Source organism: Oncorhynchus clarkii, chromosome 6 (assembly GCF_045791955.1).
Source record: "Oncorhynchus clarkii lewisi isolate Uvic-CL-2024 chromosome 6, UVic_Ocla_1.0, whole genome shotgun sequence".
Classification (NCBI taxonomy): Eukaryota; Metazoa; Chordata; class Actinopteri; order Salmoniformes; family Salmonidae; genus Oncorhynchus; species Oncorhynchus clarkii.
The window spans coordinates 49,619,472-49,634,193 of record NC_092152.1 but is presented as its reverse complement, the minus strand read 5'-3'; the positions used below and the strand labels follow the sequence as shown (position 1 = coordinate 49,634,193).

The window sequence follows — 14,722 nt, the reverse complement described above, 5'->3', positions numbered from 1 at the left end:
AAGTGTCATCTTTATTTTTTTCCTTATCATTAATGCCGTCTTTAGTGTGCTTATCAATACACGAGCACCTCTTTTCAAGATTGAAGTTTGAAGTTTTAATGTCACTGTAACGCCCGGGGTGTAGTGGAGGAAGAAGTCAGGAAGCAGAGAGTTCAGGGTAGCGCTACTTTATTTGCACCACAACGGGGAAACGACGCCAACCCAAACAAATGCCCCAAACACGGGGAACAGTCCAGCAAAATACAAAATACACGGACAACCGTGACCTACAGCTGTGTACAACATGTACACTGAAAACAATCCCGCACAACCAGCAGGCTGGTAAATAAAGCCCAACCAATTATTCTAAACTAAACACAGGTGCAACTAATAAACAGAAAAGGGGGAAAAGGGATCAGTGGCAGCTAGTAGGCCGGTGACGACGACCGCCGAGCGCCACCCGAACAGGAGGGGGAGCCACCTTTGGTAGGAGTCGTGACAGTCACATGCAGTACTGTGAAATACCTTTCTTGCAAACTCGAAAACCAACAATGGAATAATCAATAACAATGTACAACTAGAAGAAAAAAACACAAGAAATAAAAATAAATATGAAGAACACAATAAGTAAGTAAGCATACTGTATACAGGGTCAGTTCCAATACCACATTTACAATGTGCAGGGATACTGGAGTGATGGAGGTAGATATGTATGTAAGATGACTAGGCAACAGGATATAAGATACACAGAGTAGTAGCAGCTTGTATGTGAGTGGGTATGTGTAGAGTCAGTATAAATGTGTGTGCATATTATGTGTGAGTGAAAAGATGATGGAGTGAGTGTGTGTGTGAGTGTGTAGGGCCCTGTGAGAGTGCAGTGCAAAAATAAAAAGTAAAAGATCAATAAGAATACAAGGTTAACGCAGATAGCTATTTTGTTATCTATTTATCAGTCGTATTGCTTGGGGATAGAAGCTGTTTAAGAGCCTGTACCGCTTACCGTGCAGAAGCAGAGAGAATAGTCCCATGGCTTGGGTGGTTGGAGTCTTTAACAATTTTCCTGGCCTTCCTACTACACTGCCTGATATAGATGTCCTGGATGTCAGGGAGCTCGGACACAGTGATGTACTGGGCTATCCGCACCAACCTCTGTAGCTCCATGCGATTGAGGGCGATGCTATTGCCATACCAGGCAGTGATGCAGCCAGTCAAAATGCTCTCAATGGTACAGCTGTAGAACTTTTTGAGGATTTGAAAGACCATGCCAAACTTTTTCAACCTCCAGAGGGGAAAAGAGGAGCTGTCGCGCCTTCTTCACAACTGTGCGTGTTTGGACCATTTTAGGTCTTTAGTGATTTGGAAACTTGAAGCTCTCAACCTGCACCACTGTAGCCCCGTCGAGGTGGATGGGGGCGTGCTCGCTCCCCCGTTTCCTGTAGTCCATGATCAGCTCCTTGGTCTTACTGACATTAAGGGCGAAGTTGTTGTTCTGGCACCACACTGTCAGGTTACAGATCTCTTCCCTGTAGGCTAACTCATCATCGCCGGTGATCAGGCCTACCACCGTCAGGTCATCAGTAAACTTGATGATGGTATTGGAGTCGTGCGTGGCCACGCAGTTGTGGGTGAACAGGGAGAACAGGAAGGGACTAAGCACACACCCCTGTGGGGACCCTGTGTTGAGGGTCAGCGTTCCGGAGGTGACGTCGCCTATCCTCACCACCTGGGCTCGGGCCGTCAGAAAGTCCAGGATCCAGTTGCAGAGGGAGGTGTTCAGACCCAGAGTCTTAAGCTTGGTGGAGAGCTTGGAGGGGACAATGGTGTTGAATGCCAAGCAGTAGTCAATGAACAGCATTCTCACATACAGTATGTATTCCTCTTATCTAGGTGGGTAAGGGCAGTGCGGAGAGCAATTGAGAATGCGTCATCTATGGATCTTTTGGGGCGGTATGCAAATTGGAGTGGGTCTTGGGTATCTTGGTGTCAGCTTCTATCCTATCGATAAAATAATTTGATTAAGTCATACAAAAGTTTGAATTTGATTAAGTCATACAAAAAAACAAATTTAAGGGTTTTTCTTTATTTAGACCATTTTCTACATTGTAGAATAATTGTGAAGACATCAAAACTATTAAATAACATATGGAATCATGGAGTAACCAAAAAAGTGTTAAACAAATAAAATACATTTTATATTTGAGATTCTTCAAAGTTGCCACCCTTTGCCTTGATGACAGCTTTGCACACTCTTGGCATTCTCTCAACCAGCTTCATGTGGTAGTCAGCTGGAATGCATTTTAATTAACAGGTGTGCCTTGTTAATTCGTGGAATTTCTTTCCTTCTTATTGCTTTTGAGCCAATCAGTTGTGTTGTGACAAGGTAAGGGTGGTATATAGAAGATAGCCCTATTTGGTAAAAGACCAAGTCCATATTTTTTATTTTTTTATTTCACCTTTATTTAACCAGGTAGGCCAGTTAAGAACAAGTTCTCATTTACAACTGCGAACTGGACAAGATAAAGCAAAGCCGTGTGACAAAAACAACAACACAGAGTTACACGTGATAAACAAACGTACAGTCAATAACACAATAGAAAAATCTGTATACAGTGTGTGCAAATTAAATAAGGAGGTAAGGCAATAAATAGTGGCGAAGTAAATACAATTTAGCAATTAACACTGGCGTGAAAGATGTGCAGATGAGGATGTGCAAGTAGAAATACTGGTGTGCAAAATAGCAGAAAAACAAAATCAAATAAGGCAAAGTACAGTCCATCATTACATGAAGATCAGTCAATACGGAAAATTTCAAGAACTTGGAAAGTTTCTTTAAGTGCAGTCACAAGAACCATCAAGCACTATGATGAAACTGGCTGTCATGAGGACCTCTACAGAAAAGGAAGACCCAGAGTTACCTCTGCTGCAGAGGATAAGTTCATTAGAGTTAAATGTTAAATGTTTCACAGAGTTCAAGTAACAGACACATCTCAACATCAACTGTTCAGAGGAGACTGTGTGAATTAGGCATTCAAGGTCAAATTTCTACGAAGAAACCACTACTAAAGGACACCAATAATAAGAAGAGACTTGCTTGGGCCAAGAAACACGGGCAATGGAGATTAGACCGGTGGAAATCTGTCTGATGAGTCCAAATGTGAGATTTTTGGTTCCAATCGCCGTGTCTTTGTGAGACACAGAGTAGGTGAATGAATGATCTCCGCATGAGTGGTTCCCACCGTGAAGCATAGAGGAGGAGGTCTGATGGTGTGGGTGTGCTTTGCTGGTGATACTGTCTGTGATTTATTTAGAATTCAAGGCACACTTAACCAGCATGGCTACCACAGCATTCTGCAGCGATACACCATCCCATCTGGTTTGCATTTAGTGGGACTATCATTTGTTTATCAACAGGACAATGACCCAAAACACACCTCCAGGCTGTGTAAGGGCTATTTGACGAAGAAGGAGAGTGATGGAGTGAGATGAGTTGTACCTCAGAGTGAAGGAAAGGCAGCCAACAAGTGCTCCTCAGCATATGTGAGAACTCCTTCAAGACTGTTGGAAAAACATTCATCATAAAGCTGTTTGAGAGATTGTCAAGAGTGTGCAAAGCTGTCATTAATTTGACAACAGCCAGTGAAAGTGCAGGGCGCCAAATTCAAACAACAGAAATCTCATAATTAAAATTCCTCAAACATACAAGTATTATACACCATTTTAAAGATAAACTTGTTGTTAATCCCACCACAGTGTTCAATTTCAAAAAGGCTTTATGACAAAAGTATTCCATGCGATTATGTTAGGTCAGCGCCTAGTCACGAAAAAAAAAAAAAAATCCAGCAAGAGAGAGGAGTCACAAGAAGCAGAAATAGAGATATAATGAATCACTAATCTTTGATGATCTTCATCAGATGGCACTCATAGGACTTCATGTTACACAATACATACAGTGCCTTGCGAAAGTATTCGGCCCCCTTGAACTTTGCGACCTTTTGCCACATTTCAGGCTTCAAACATAAAGATATAAAACTGTATTTTTTTGTGAAGAATCAACAACAAGTGGGACACAATCATGAAGTGGAACGACATTTATTGTATATTTCAAACTTTTTTAACAAATCAAAAACTGAAAAATTGGGCGTGCAAAATTATTCAGCCCCTTTACTTTCAGTGCAGCAAACTCTCTCCAGAAGTTCAGTGAGGATCTCTGAATGATCCAATGTTGACCTAAATGACTAATGATGATAAATACAATCCACCTGTGTGTAATCAAGTCTCCGTATAAATGCACCTGCACTGTGATAGTCTCAGAGGTCCGTTAAAAGCGCAGAGAGCATCATGAAGAACAAGGAACACATCAGGCAGGTCCGAGATACTGTTGTGAAGAAGTTTAAAGCCGGATTTGGATACAAAAAGATTTCCCAAGCTTTAAACATTCCAAGGAGCACTGTGCAAGCGATAATATTGAAATGGAAGGAGTATCAGACCACTGCAAATCTACCAAGACCTGGCCGTCCCTCTAAACTTTCAGCTCATACAAGGAGAAGACTGATCAGAGATGCAGCCAAGAGGCCCATGATCACTCTGGATGAACTGCAGAGATCTACAGCTGAGGTGGGAGACTCTGTCCATAGGACAACAATCAGTCGTATATTGCACAAATCTGGCCTTTATGGAAGAGTGGCAAGAAGAAAGCCATTTCTTAAAGATATCCATAAAAAGTGTTGTTTAAAGTTTGCCACAAGCCACCTGGGAGACACACCAAACATGTGGAAGAAGGTGCTCTGGTCAGATGAAACCAAAATTGAACTTTTTGGCAACAATGCAAAACGTTATGTTTGGCGTAAAAGCAACACAGCTGAACACACCATCCCCACTGTCAAACATGGTGGTGGCAGCATCATGGTTTGGGCCTGCTTTTCTTCAGCAGGGACAGGGAAGATGGTTAAAATTGATGGGAAGATGGATGGAGCCAAATACAGGACCATTCTGGAAGAAAACCTGATGGAGTCTGCAAAAGACCTGAGACTGGGACGGAGATTTGTCTTCCAACAGGACAATGATCCAAAACATAAAGCAAAATCTACAATGGAATGGTTCAAAAATAAACATATCCAGGTGTTAGAATGGCCAAGTCAAAGTCCAGACCTGAATCCAATCGAGAATCTGTGGAAAGAACTGAAAACTGCTGTTCACAAATGCTCTCCATCCAACCTCACTGAGCTCGAGCTGTTTTGCAAGGAGGAATGGGAAAAAAATTCAGTCTCTCGATGTGCAAAACTGATAGAGACATACCCCAAGCGACTTACAGCTGTAATCGCAGCAAAGGGTGGCGCTACAAAGTATTAACTTAAGGGGGCTGAATAATTTTGCACGCCCAATTTTCAGTTTTTGATTTGTTAAAAAAGTTTGCAATATCCAATAAATGTCGTTCCACTTCATGATTGTGTCCCACTTGTTGTTGATTCTTCACAAAAAAATACAGTTTTATATCTTTATGTTTGAAGCCTGAAATGTGGCAAAAGGTCGCAAAGTTCAAGGGGGCCGAATACTTTCGCAAGGCACTGTATATGTTTTGTTCGATAAAGTTCATATTTATATCCAAAAATCTCAGTTTACATTGGCGCGTTATGTTCAGTAATGTTTTGCTTCTCTGATTTTGCAGAGAGCCACATCAATTTACGGAAATACTCATCAGAAATGTTTATGAAAGATACAAGTGTTACACATATGATTAAAGATATACTTCTCCTTAATGCAACCACTGTGTCAGATTTCAAAAAAGCTTTACTGCAAGTATAGCGCTCAGCTACAAAAACAAGCCATACAGATACCCACCATGTTGTGGAATCAGTAAAAGTCAGAAATAGCATTATAAATATTCACTTACCTTTGATGATCTTCATTGGAATGCACTCCCAGGAATCCCAGTTCCACAATAAATGTTTGTTTTGTTCGATAAAGTCCATGATTTATGTCCAAATACCTCCTTTTTGTAAGCGCGTTTAGTCCAGTAATCTAAAATGCACAAGGCGAGAGCACTAGGTCCAGACGAAAAGTCTAAAAAGTTCTATTACAGTTCGTAGAAACATGTCAAACAATGTATAGAATCAATCTTTAGGATGTTTTTATCATAAATCTTCTTTAATGTTTCAACCAGATAATTCCTTTGTCTTTAGAAAGGAATAGGAGCTCAGCTCGTACTCACGGCTGCATGCGTGACTAAACTAATGGCTTTCTGCCAGACCCCTGATTCAAACAGCTTTTATTCCCTCCCCCTTCATAGAAAAAGCCTGAAACAATGTTCTAAAGACAGTTGACATCTAGTGGAAGCCTTAGAAAGTGCAATCGGACTCAATGTACACTGTATGTTGGATAGGCACTCACTTGAAAAACTACAAACCTCAGATTTCCCACTTCCTGGTTGGATTTTTCTCAGGTTTTCGCCTGCCATATGAGTTCTGTTATACTCACAGACATCATAAAATGCATATCTCAGCTTCTGGGCCTGAGTAGCAGGCAGTTTACACTGGGCACCTTATTCATCCAAGCTACTCAATACTGCCCCCCCAGCCCAAAGAGGTTAAAACATTTTTGGTTACTACACGATTCCATGTGTGTTATGTCATAGTTTTGATGCCTTCACTATTATTCTACAATGTAGAAAATAGTCTAAATAAAGTAAAACCCTTGAATGTGTAGGTGTCCAAACTTTTGACTGGTACTGTATGTATTTACACACAAAAACAGTTGAATAATACAATATTTAATAAATTGTCTTCCTCAAACAAAGGGGGTGATGACACAATCTTTGCAAGAGGGAGGCATTCTGATTTCATTGGTCCTCAACTCGCAGCTCAAACACTTAATTCAGGATAAATGGAGTTAGCCCTGAGTTAGTCTGCCCCTGAGCAGGTTAGATCTGAAGGATTTGTTGCCATAGAAATTGACCTGACTAAAAGGTAAGCCATAATCATATGACTGGTTATCCTGAGTTGAACTCAGAGTTGACCAAAGTTACATCACTAACTCCTCAAACCTGATTTGTATGATACCACTCTGGTCTCATAGACTAGATGTAACATCGTAAATGAAAATCCAAAATTAACCCTAACCCTTTAACCTAACTTCTAACCTTATCCTTAACCCCTAGCCTACCTAACGTTAGCCACCTAGCTAACATTAGCCACAACAAATTGGAATTCATAAAATATCATGTATTGCATATATTGAACATATTGTACAAATTGCAATTTCTGACATATACAGATTGCAATTCAAACCATATCATGCTAATTGTAATTTGTAACATATCATACGAATTGGATGATGGACATCCACAAAGTAATACATACAAACGTAACATATCATACTAATTAGAGTGTCCCGGATTTTTGTTTACTATGTTACATCTACCCTAAGCCCAGGTTGCAGCACTCAGGCAAAGTTGCAGTGGGTTGGTCGGCTTATTGAGGGAGACACAAGGTCAAGCAGTCTGATTATCTCCTCTCGTGGGACCCTGTATTTTTTAAGGAAAGCCCCATCATTGTGAGTCTGCAACAGGCTCAGGTTGTTGTGAATATGCACATTTATATACACCAACCAACTGCGCGGCAGTCGCTGCAAGTTCTGTTACAGAGCAACAATCCTCTGAATCGCAGCCATGCTATATTACTGTTGTTCCGCTGATCTCTGACCTCTAGCTGGATGTTTATACTGTCCAAGGTCTTTCCAAAAGTGTCTAGAACTCTATTGAAGGGATGCAACACCATTATTTCTCGAGAAATTCCATAATTTGGTGTTTTGTTTATGGTGGTGGAAAATGTTGTCTCAGGCGCCTCTCTAGAATCTCCCATAAGTCTTTAATTGGGTTGAGATCTGGTGACTGAGACTGCCATGGGATATGGTTTACATCATATTCATGCTTAACAAACCATTGTGACCACTTGTGCCCTGTAGATGGGGGCAATGTCATCCTATGGGGGCATAGCCATGGTAGCCAAAATAATGGCCTATCCATCATTTTTATACAGTGCCTTGCGAAAGTATTCGGCCCCCTTGAACTTTGCGACCTTTTGCCACATTTCAGGCTTCAAACATAAAGATATAAAACTATTTTTTTGTGACGAATCAACAACAAGTGGGACACAATCATGAAGTGGAACGACATTTATTGGATATTTCAAACTTTTTTAACAAATCAAAAACTGAAAAATTGGGCGTGCAAAATTATTCAGCCCCTTTACTTTCAGTGCAGCAAACTCTCTCCAGAAGTTCAGTGAGGATCTCTGAAGGATCCAATGTTGACCTAAATGACTAATGATGATAAATACAATCCACCTGTGTGTAATCAAGTCTCCGTATAAATGCACCTGCACTGTGATAGTCTCAGAGGTCCGTTAAAAGCGCAGAGAGCATCATGAAGAACAAGGAACACACCAGGCAGGTCCGAGATACTGTTGTGAAGAAGTTTAAAGCCGGATTTGGATACAAAAAGATTTCCCAAGCTTTAAACATCCCAAGGAGCACTGTGCAAGCGATAATATTGAAATGGAAGGAGTATCAGACCACTGCAAATCTACCAAGACCTGGACATCCCTCTAAACTTTCAGCTCATACAAGGAGAAGACTGATCAGAGATGCAGCCAAGAGGCCCATGATCACTCTGGATGAACTGCAGAGATCTACAGCTGAGGTGGGAGACTCTGTCCATAGGACAACAATCAGTCGTATATTGCACAAATCTGGCCTTTATGGAAGAGTGGCAAGAAGAAAGCCATTTCTTAAAGATATCCATAAAAAGTGTTGTTTAAAGTTTGCCACAAGCCACCTGGGAGACACACCAAACATGTGGAAGAAGGTGCTCTGGTCAGATGAAACCAAAATTGAACTTTTTGGCATCAATGCAAGACGTTATGTTTGGCGTAAAAGCAACACAGCTCATCACCCTGAACACACCATCCCCACTGTCAAACATGGTGGTGGCAGCATCATGGTTTGGGCCTGCTTTTCTTCAGCAGGGACAGGGAAGATGGTTAAAATTGATGGGAAGATGGATGGAGCCAAATACAGGACCATTCTGGAAGAAAACCTGATGGAGTCTGCAAAAGACCTGAGACTGGGACGGAGATTTGTCTTCCAACAAGACAATGATCCAAAACATAAAGCAAAATCTACAATGGAATGGTTCAAAAATAAGCATACCCAGGTGTTAGAATGGCCAAGTCAAAGTCCAGACCTGAATCCAATCGAGAATCTGTGGAAAGAACTGAAAACTGCTGTTCACAAATGCTCTCCATCCAACCTCACTGAGCTCGAGCTGTTTTGCAAGGAGGAATGTGAAAAAAATTCAGTCTCTCGATGTGCAAAACTGATAGAGACATACCCCAAGCAACTTACAGCTGTAATCCCAGCAAAGTATTACGCTACAAAGTATTAATTTAAGGGGGTTGAATAATTTTGCACGCCCAATTTTTCAGTTTTTGATTTGTTAAAAAAGTTTGAAATATCCAATAAATGTCGTTCCACTTCATGATTGTGTCCCACTTGTTGTTGATTCTTCACAAAAAATACAGTTTTATATCTTTATGTTTGAAGCCTGAAATCTGGCAAAAGGTAGAAAGTTCAAGGGGGCCGAATACTTTCGCAAGGCACAGTATATGACTCTAAGTATGATGGGATGTTTATTGCTTAATTAACTCAGGAACCACACCTATGTGGAAGCACCAGCTTTCAATATACTTTGTATCCCTCATTTACTCAAGTGTTTCCATTATTTTGTCAGTTAACTGTATTAGAACCAGGTATTTCCACTGAGTGTAAAAAACATTAAGAACACTCTTTCCATGATATAGACTGACCGGGTGAATGCAGTTGAACGCTATTATCCCTTATTGATGTCACTTGTTAAATCCACTTCAAACAGTGTAGATGAAGGGGAAGAGACCGGTTAAAGAAGGATTTTTAAGCCTTGAGACAATTGAGACATGGATTGTGTATGTGTGCCATTTAAAGGGTGAATGGGCAAGACAAAGGATTTAAGTGCCTTTGAATGGGCTATGGTACTAGGTGCCAAGAGCACTGGTTTGTGTCAAAAACTGCAACACTGCTGGGTTTTACAAGCTCAACAGTTTCCTGTGTGTATCATGAATGGTCCATCCACCCAAAGGACATCCAGCCAACTTGACACAACTGTGGGAAACATTGTAGTCAACATGGGCCACCATCCCTGTGAAACGCTTTTGACACCTTAAAGTCCGTACCCCTATGAATTGAGGCTGTCCTAAAGGGGGGCTACTCAATATTAGGAAGGTGTTCTTAATGTTTGTACACTCAGTGTGTATACTGTACAACAAGCAACAATGGCGAACCACAACCATGCGAAAACTTAACAAAAATGCAAAAGGTCTCATTCTGTGATGATAATGTTTTATAAGGCCTTTATTGTAGGGATTTGTTTTCTTGCTACTGCTCTTCTATGTAAACACAGAATAAATCAGAGTCTTTGTTTCAGTTAAGCAATCTCAAGAAAGTCACACATCTGGATATAGCAGAAAACCAATTCGCCAGCATACCCATCTGTGCTCTTCGTATGACAAGCCTACAATTGTTGGATATGAGTATCAACATGTTGACAGATTTGCCTGAGGATATGGACAGGTATGTGAAGCATAGCCTTAATGCTATGACAGATTACCATTTCATCATTCATTACTCACACATTACCATAATGTATTATCATCCATCATGATCATCTAATGATAAAAGTTTCATATTCATAAATTATATTAAAATGGTTATAATGATGACATGTTTCCACTTTGGGTGGGGGCAACCTTCTGCCTGGAGAGCTACTGAGTGTGCAGGTTTTTTCTCCAACCCTGCTGAATGCTCTGTTAATCAGCTGCTCATCAGGATCTTGATTAGCTGGGGTGTATTTGCTAGTGCAAATCGTAGCAAAGTATTTGGCAACGAAAAATGTTCTGCAAGAAAAACTAGTTAATTTTTGGACAAATTTAGGTAGGACCCTCCACGTTTTGTCGCATTTGCTTTGGTTTAGTTCCTAGTGAGTACACCCCTGAATTAGATATGTGTTGGGTTAAGGTAAAAGCCGGTACCTTGTAGCTCTCTAGGAGGAGGGTTGGCCGCCGCTTCTTTAACTATTCCCAATATCTCCTGTGTCCGATTCAGGTTGGAAGAATTGGAATCCTTGTTTGTTCATAAGAATAACATGTCATATTTGCCAAAGTGTTTGGTAAATATCACTACACTCAAGATGATTGTTGTTAGTGGAGACACATTGATCTGCTGGCCTTCAGGGCTTAAAGAAAACCCTGCCATCAAGTAAGTCTGACGAGATGACTGAGAGTGATTAGTATCATAATATCACTGTATAACTACGCCTGGTGGTCACATATACACTATATATACAAAAGTATGTGGACACCCGTTCAAATTAGTGGATTTGGCTATTTCAGACTCACCCATAGCTGACAAGTGTATAAAATCGAGCATACAGTCATGCAATCTCCAAAGACAAACATTGGCAGTAGAAGCGCCTTACTGAAGAGCTCAGTGACTTTCAACTTGGTACTGTCATAGGATAAAATTATATTAAATTGTATTGGTCACATACACATTCAGCAGATGTTACTGCGGGTGTAGCAAAATGCTTGTGTTTCTAACTCCAACAGTGCAAAACTATCTAACAAGTAACATCAAACAATTTCACAAGAATACACACAATACACACAAATCTAAGTAAAGGAATGGAATTAAGAATATATAAATATAAGGACGAGCAATGTCAAAGCGGCATAGACTAAAATACAATAGAATAGAATACAGTATATACAAATGAGATGACTAATGCAAAATATGTAAACATTATTAAAGTGACTAGTGTTTCATTTATTAAAGTGGCCAGTGATTTCATGTCTATGTACACTACCGTTCAAAAGTTTGGGGTCACTTAGAAATGTCCTTGTTTTTGAAAGAAAATCACATTTGTTGTCAATTAAAATAACATAAAATTATATCAAATTGATCAGAAATACAGTTAATGTTGTAAATTACTTTTGTTTCTGGAAACGGCAGATTTTTAATGGAATATCTGCATAGGCGTACAGAGGCCCATTATCAGAAACCATCACTCCTGTGTTCCAATAACACGTTGTGTTAGCTAATCCAGGTTTATAATTTTAAAAGGCTAATTGATCATAAGGAAACCATTTTGCAATTACGTTAGCACAGCTGAAAACTGTTATGCTGCTTAAACAAGCAATAAAACTGGCCTTCTTCAGACTAGTTGAGTATCTGGAGCATCAGCAATTGTGGGTTCGATTAAGGGCTCAAAATGGCCAGAAACAAAGAACTTTCTTCTGAAACTCGTCAGTCTATTCTTGTTCTGAGAAATGAAGGCTATTCCATGCGGGAAATTGCCAAGAAACTGAAGATCTCGTACAACGCTGTGTACAACTCCCTTCACAGAACCTGCAAACTGGCTCAAACCAGAATAGAAAGAGGAGTGGGAGGCCCCGGTGCACAACTGAGCAAGAGGACAAGTACATTAGAGTGTCTAGTTTGAGAAACAGACGCCTCACAAGTCCTCAACTGGCAGCTTCAATAAATAATACCTGCAAAACCCCAGTCTCAATGTCAACAGTGAAGAGGCGACTCCGGGATGCTGGCCTTCTAAGCAGAGGTGCAAAGAAAAAGCCATATTTCAGACTGGCCAATAAAAATAAAAGATTAAGATGGGGAAAAGAAGACTGGACAGAGGAACTCTGCTTAGAAGACCAGCATCCCGGAGTCGCCTTTCAATGTTGCCGCTGAGACTGGTGATCTTTTTGGCCTTACCGTGACATCGGGTGCTATAGGTGTCCTGGAGGGCAGGTAGTTTGCCCCCAGTGATGCATTGGGCAGACTCTGGTGAACCCTGAGGTTGTGGTCGGTGCAGTTTCCATACCAGGCGGTGATACAGCCTGACAGGATGCTCTCAATTGTGCATCTGTAAAAGTTTGTGAGGGTTTTAGGTGTCAAGCCAAATTTCTTCAGCCTCCTGAGGTTGAAGAGGCGCTGTTGCGCCTTCTTCACCACACTGTCTGTGTGGGTGGACCATTTCAGTTTGTTAGTGATGTGTCCTTTCGATGTGGATAGGGGGATGCTCCCTCTGCTCTTTCCTGAAGTCCACAATAATCTCCTTTGATTTGTTGACATTGAGTGAGAGGTTCTTTTCCTGGCACCACACTCCCAGAGCCCTCACCTCCTCCTTGTAGGCTTTGTCGCTTTTGGTAATCACGCCTACTACTGTTGTGTCATCTGGAAACTTGATGATTGTGTTGTAGGTGTGCGTGGCCACGCAGTCATGGGTGAACAGGGAGTACAGGAGGGGGCTGATTACACACCCTTGTGGGGCCCCAGTGTTGAGGATCAGCGAAGTGGAGGTGTTGTTTCCTACCTTCACCACCTGGGGGCGGCCCGTCAGGAAGTCGAGGACCCAGTTGCACAGGCCTGTGTTCAGATCCAGGGCCTCAAGCTTAATGTGGAGCTTGGAGGGTACTATGGTGTTGAATGCTGAACTATAGTCAATGAACAGCATTCTTACATAGTTATTCCTCTTGTCCAGATGTGATAGGGCAGTGTGCAGTGCAATGGCGATTGCATCGTCTGCGGATCTATTGGGGCGGTAAGCAAATTGAAGTGGGTCTAGGGTGTCAGGTAAGGTAGAGGTGACATGATCCTTGACTTGTCTCTCAAAGCACTTGTGAGAAGTGAGTGCTACGGGGCGATAGTCATTTAGTTCAGTTACCTTTGCTTTCTTGGGTACAGGAACAATGGTGGCCATCTTGAAGCATGTGAGGACAGCAGACTGGGATAGGGAGAGATTGAATATGTCCATAAACAAACCAGCCAGCTGGTCTACACATGCTCTGAGGACGCGGCTAGGGATGCCGTCTGGGCCGGCAGCCTTTCAAGGGTTAACACGTTTAAAAGTCTTACTCTTGTCGGCCACAGAGAAGGAGAGCCCACAGTCCTCGGTAAGCGGGCCGCATCGGTGGCGCTGTCTTATCCTCAAAGCAGGCGAAGAAGGTGTTTTGTAGTCCGTGATTGTCTGTAGACCCTGCCACATACCCCTTGAGTCTGAGCCGTTGAATTGCGACTCCACTTTGTCTCTATACTGACGTTTTGCCTGTTTGAATGCCTTGCAGAGGGAATAACTACATTGTTTGTATTCTGCCATATTCACAGTCACCTTTCAATGGTTAAATGCAGTGGTTTGCACTTTCAGTTTTACGCGAATGCTGCCATCTAGCCACGGTTTCTTTTTAGGGTAGGTTTTAATAGTCACAGTGGAAACAACTTCTCCTATACACTTCCTGATAAACTCAGTCACCGTATCAGTATATTCATCAATGTTATTCTTGGAGGCTACCCGGAACATATTCCAGTCTGCTTGATCAAAACAGTCTTGAAGTGTGGATTCCGATTGGTCAGACCAGCGTTGAATAGTCCGTACTTCCTGTTTGAGTTTCTGGCTATAGGAAGGGCGGAGCAAAATGGAGTCATGATCAGATTTGCCGAATAGAGGGCGGGGGAGGGCCTTGCAGGCATCCCGGAAGTTGGAGTAGCAGTGGTCAAGTGTTTTAGCAGCACGAGTACTACAGTCAATGTGTTGATAGAATTTTGGTAGCACTTTCCTCAAATTTGCCTTGTTAAAAATCCAGCTACAATAAATGCGGCC

The 14,722-nt window shown here is 41.6% G+C and overlaps 1 protein-coding gene across 4 annotated transcripts in view; it reads left to right on the top strand.

Annotated features, from left to right (window-relative positions):
* The window catches only part of LOC139411264 (leucine rich repeat containing 2), a 33,286-nt gene that overhangs the window by 14,227 nt on the left and 4,337 nt on the right, over positions 1 to 14,722 (top strand). For all 4 annotated transcript variants that reach the window (XM_071157323.1, XM_071157325.1, XM_071157326.1 and 1 more), the window contains 2 exons: positions 10,493 to 10,638; positions 11,170 to 11,322. In XM_071157323.1, the coding sequence (XP_071013424.1) occupies positions 10,493 to 10,638; positions 11,170 to 11,322 (299 nt within the window). The remainder of the gene's footprint in view (positions 1 to 10,492; positions 10,639 to 11,169; positions 11,323 to 14,722) is intronic.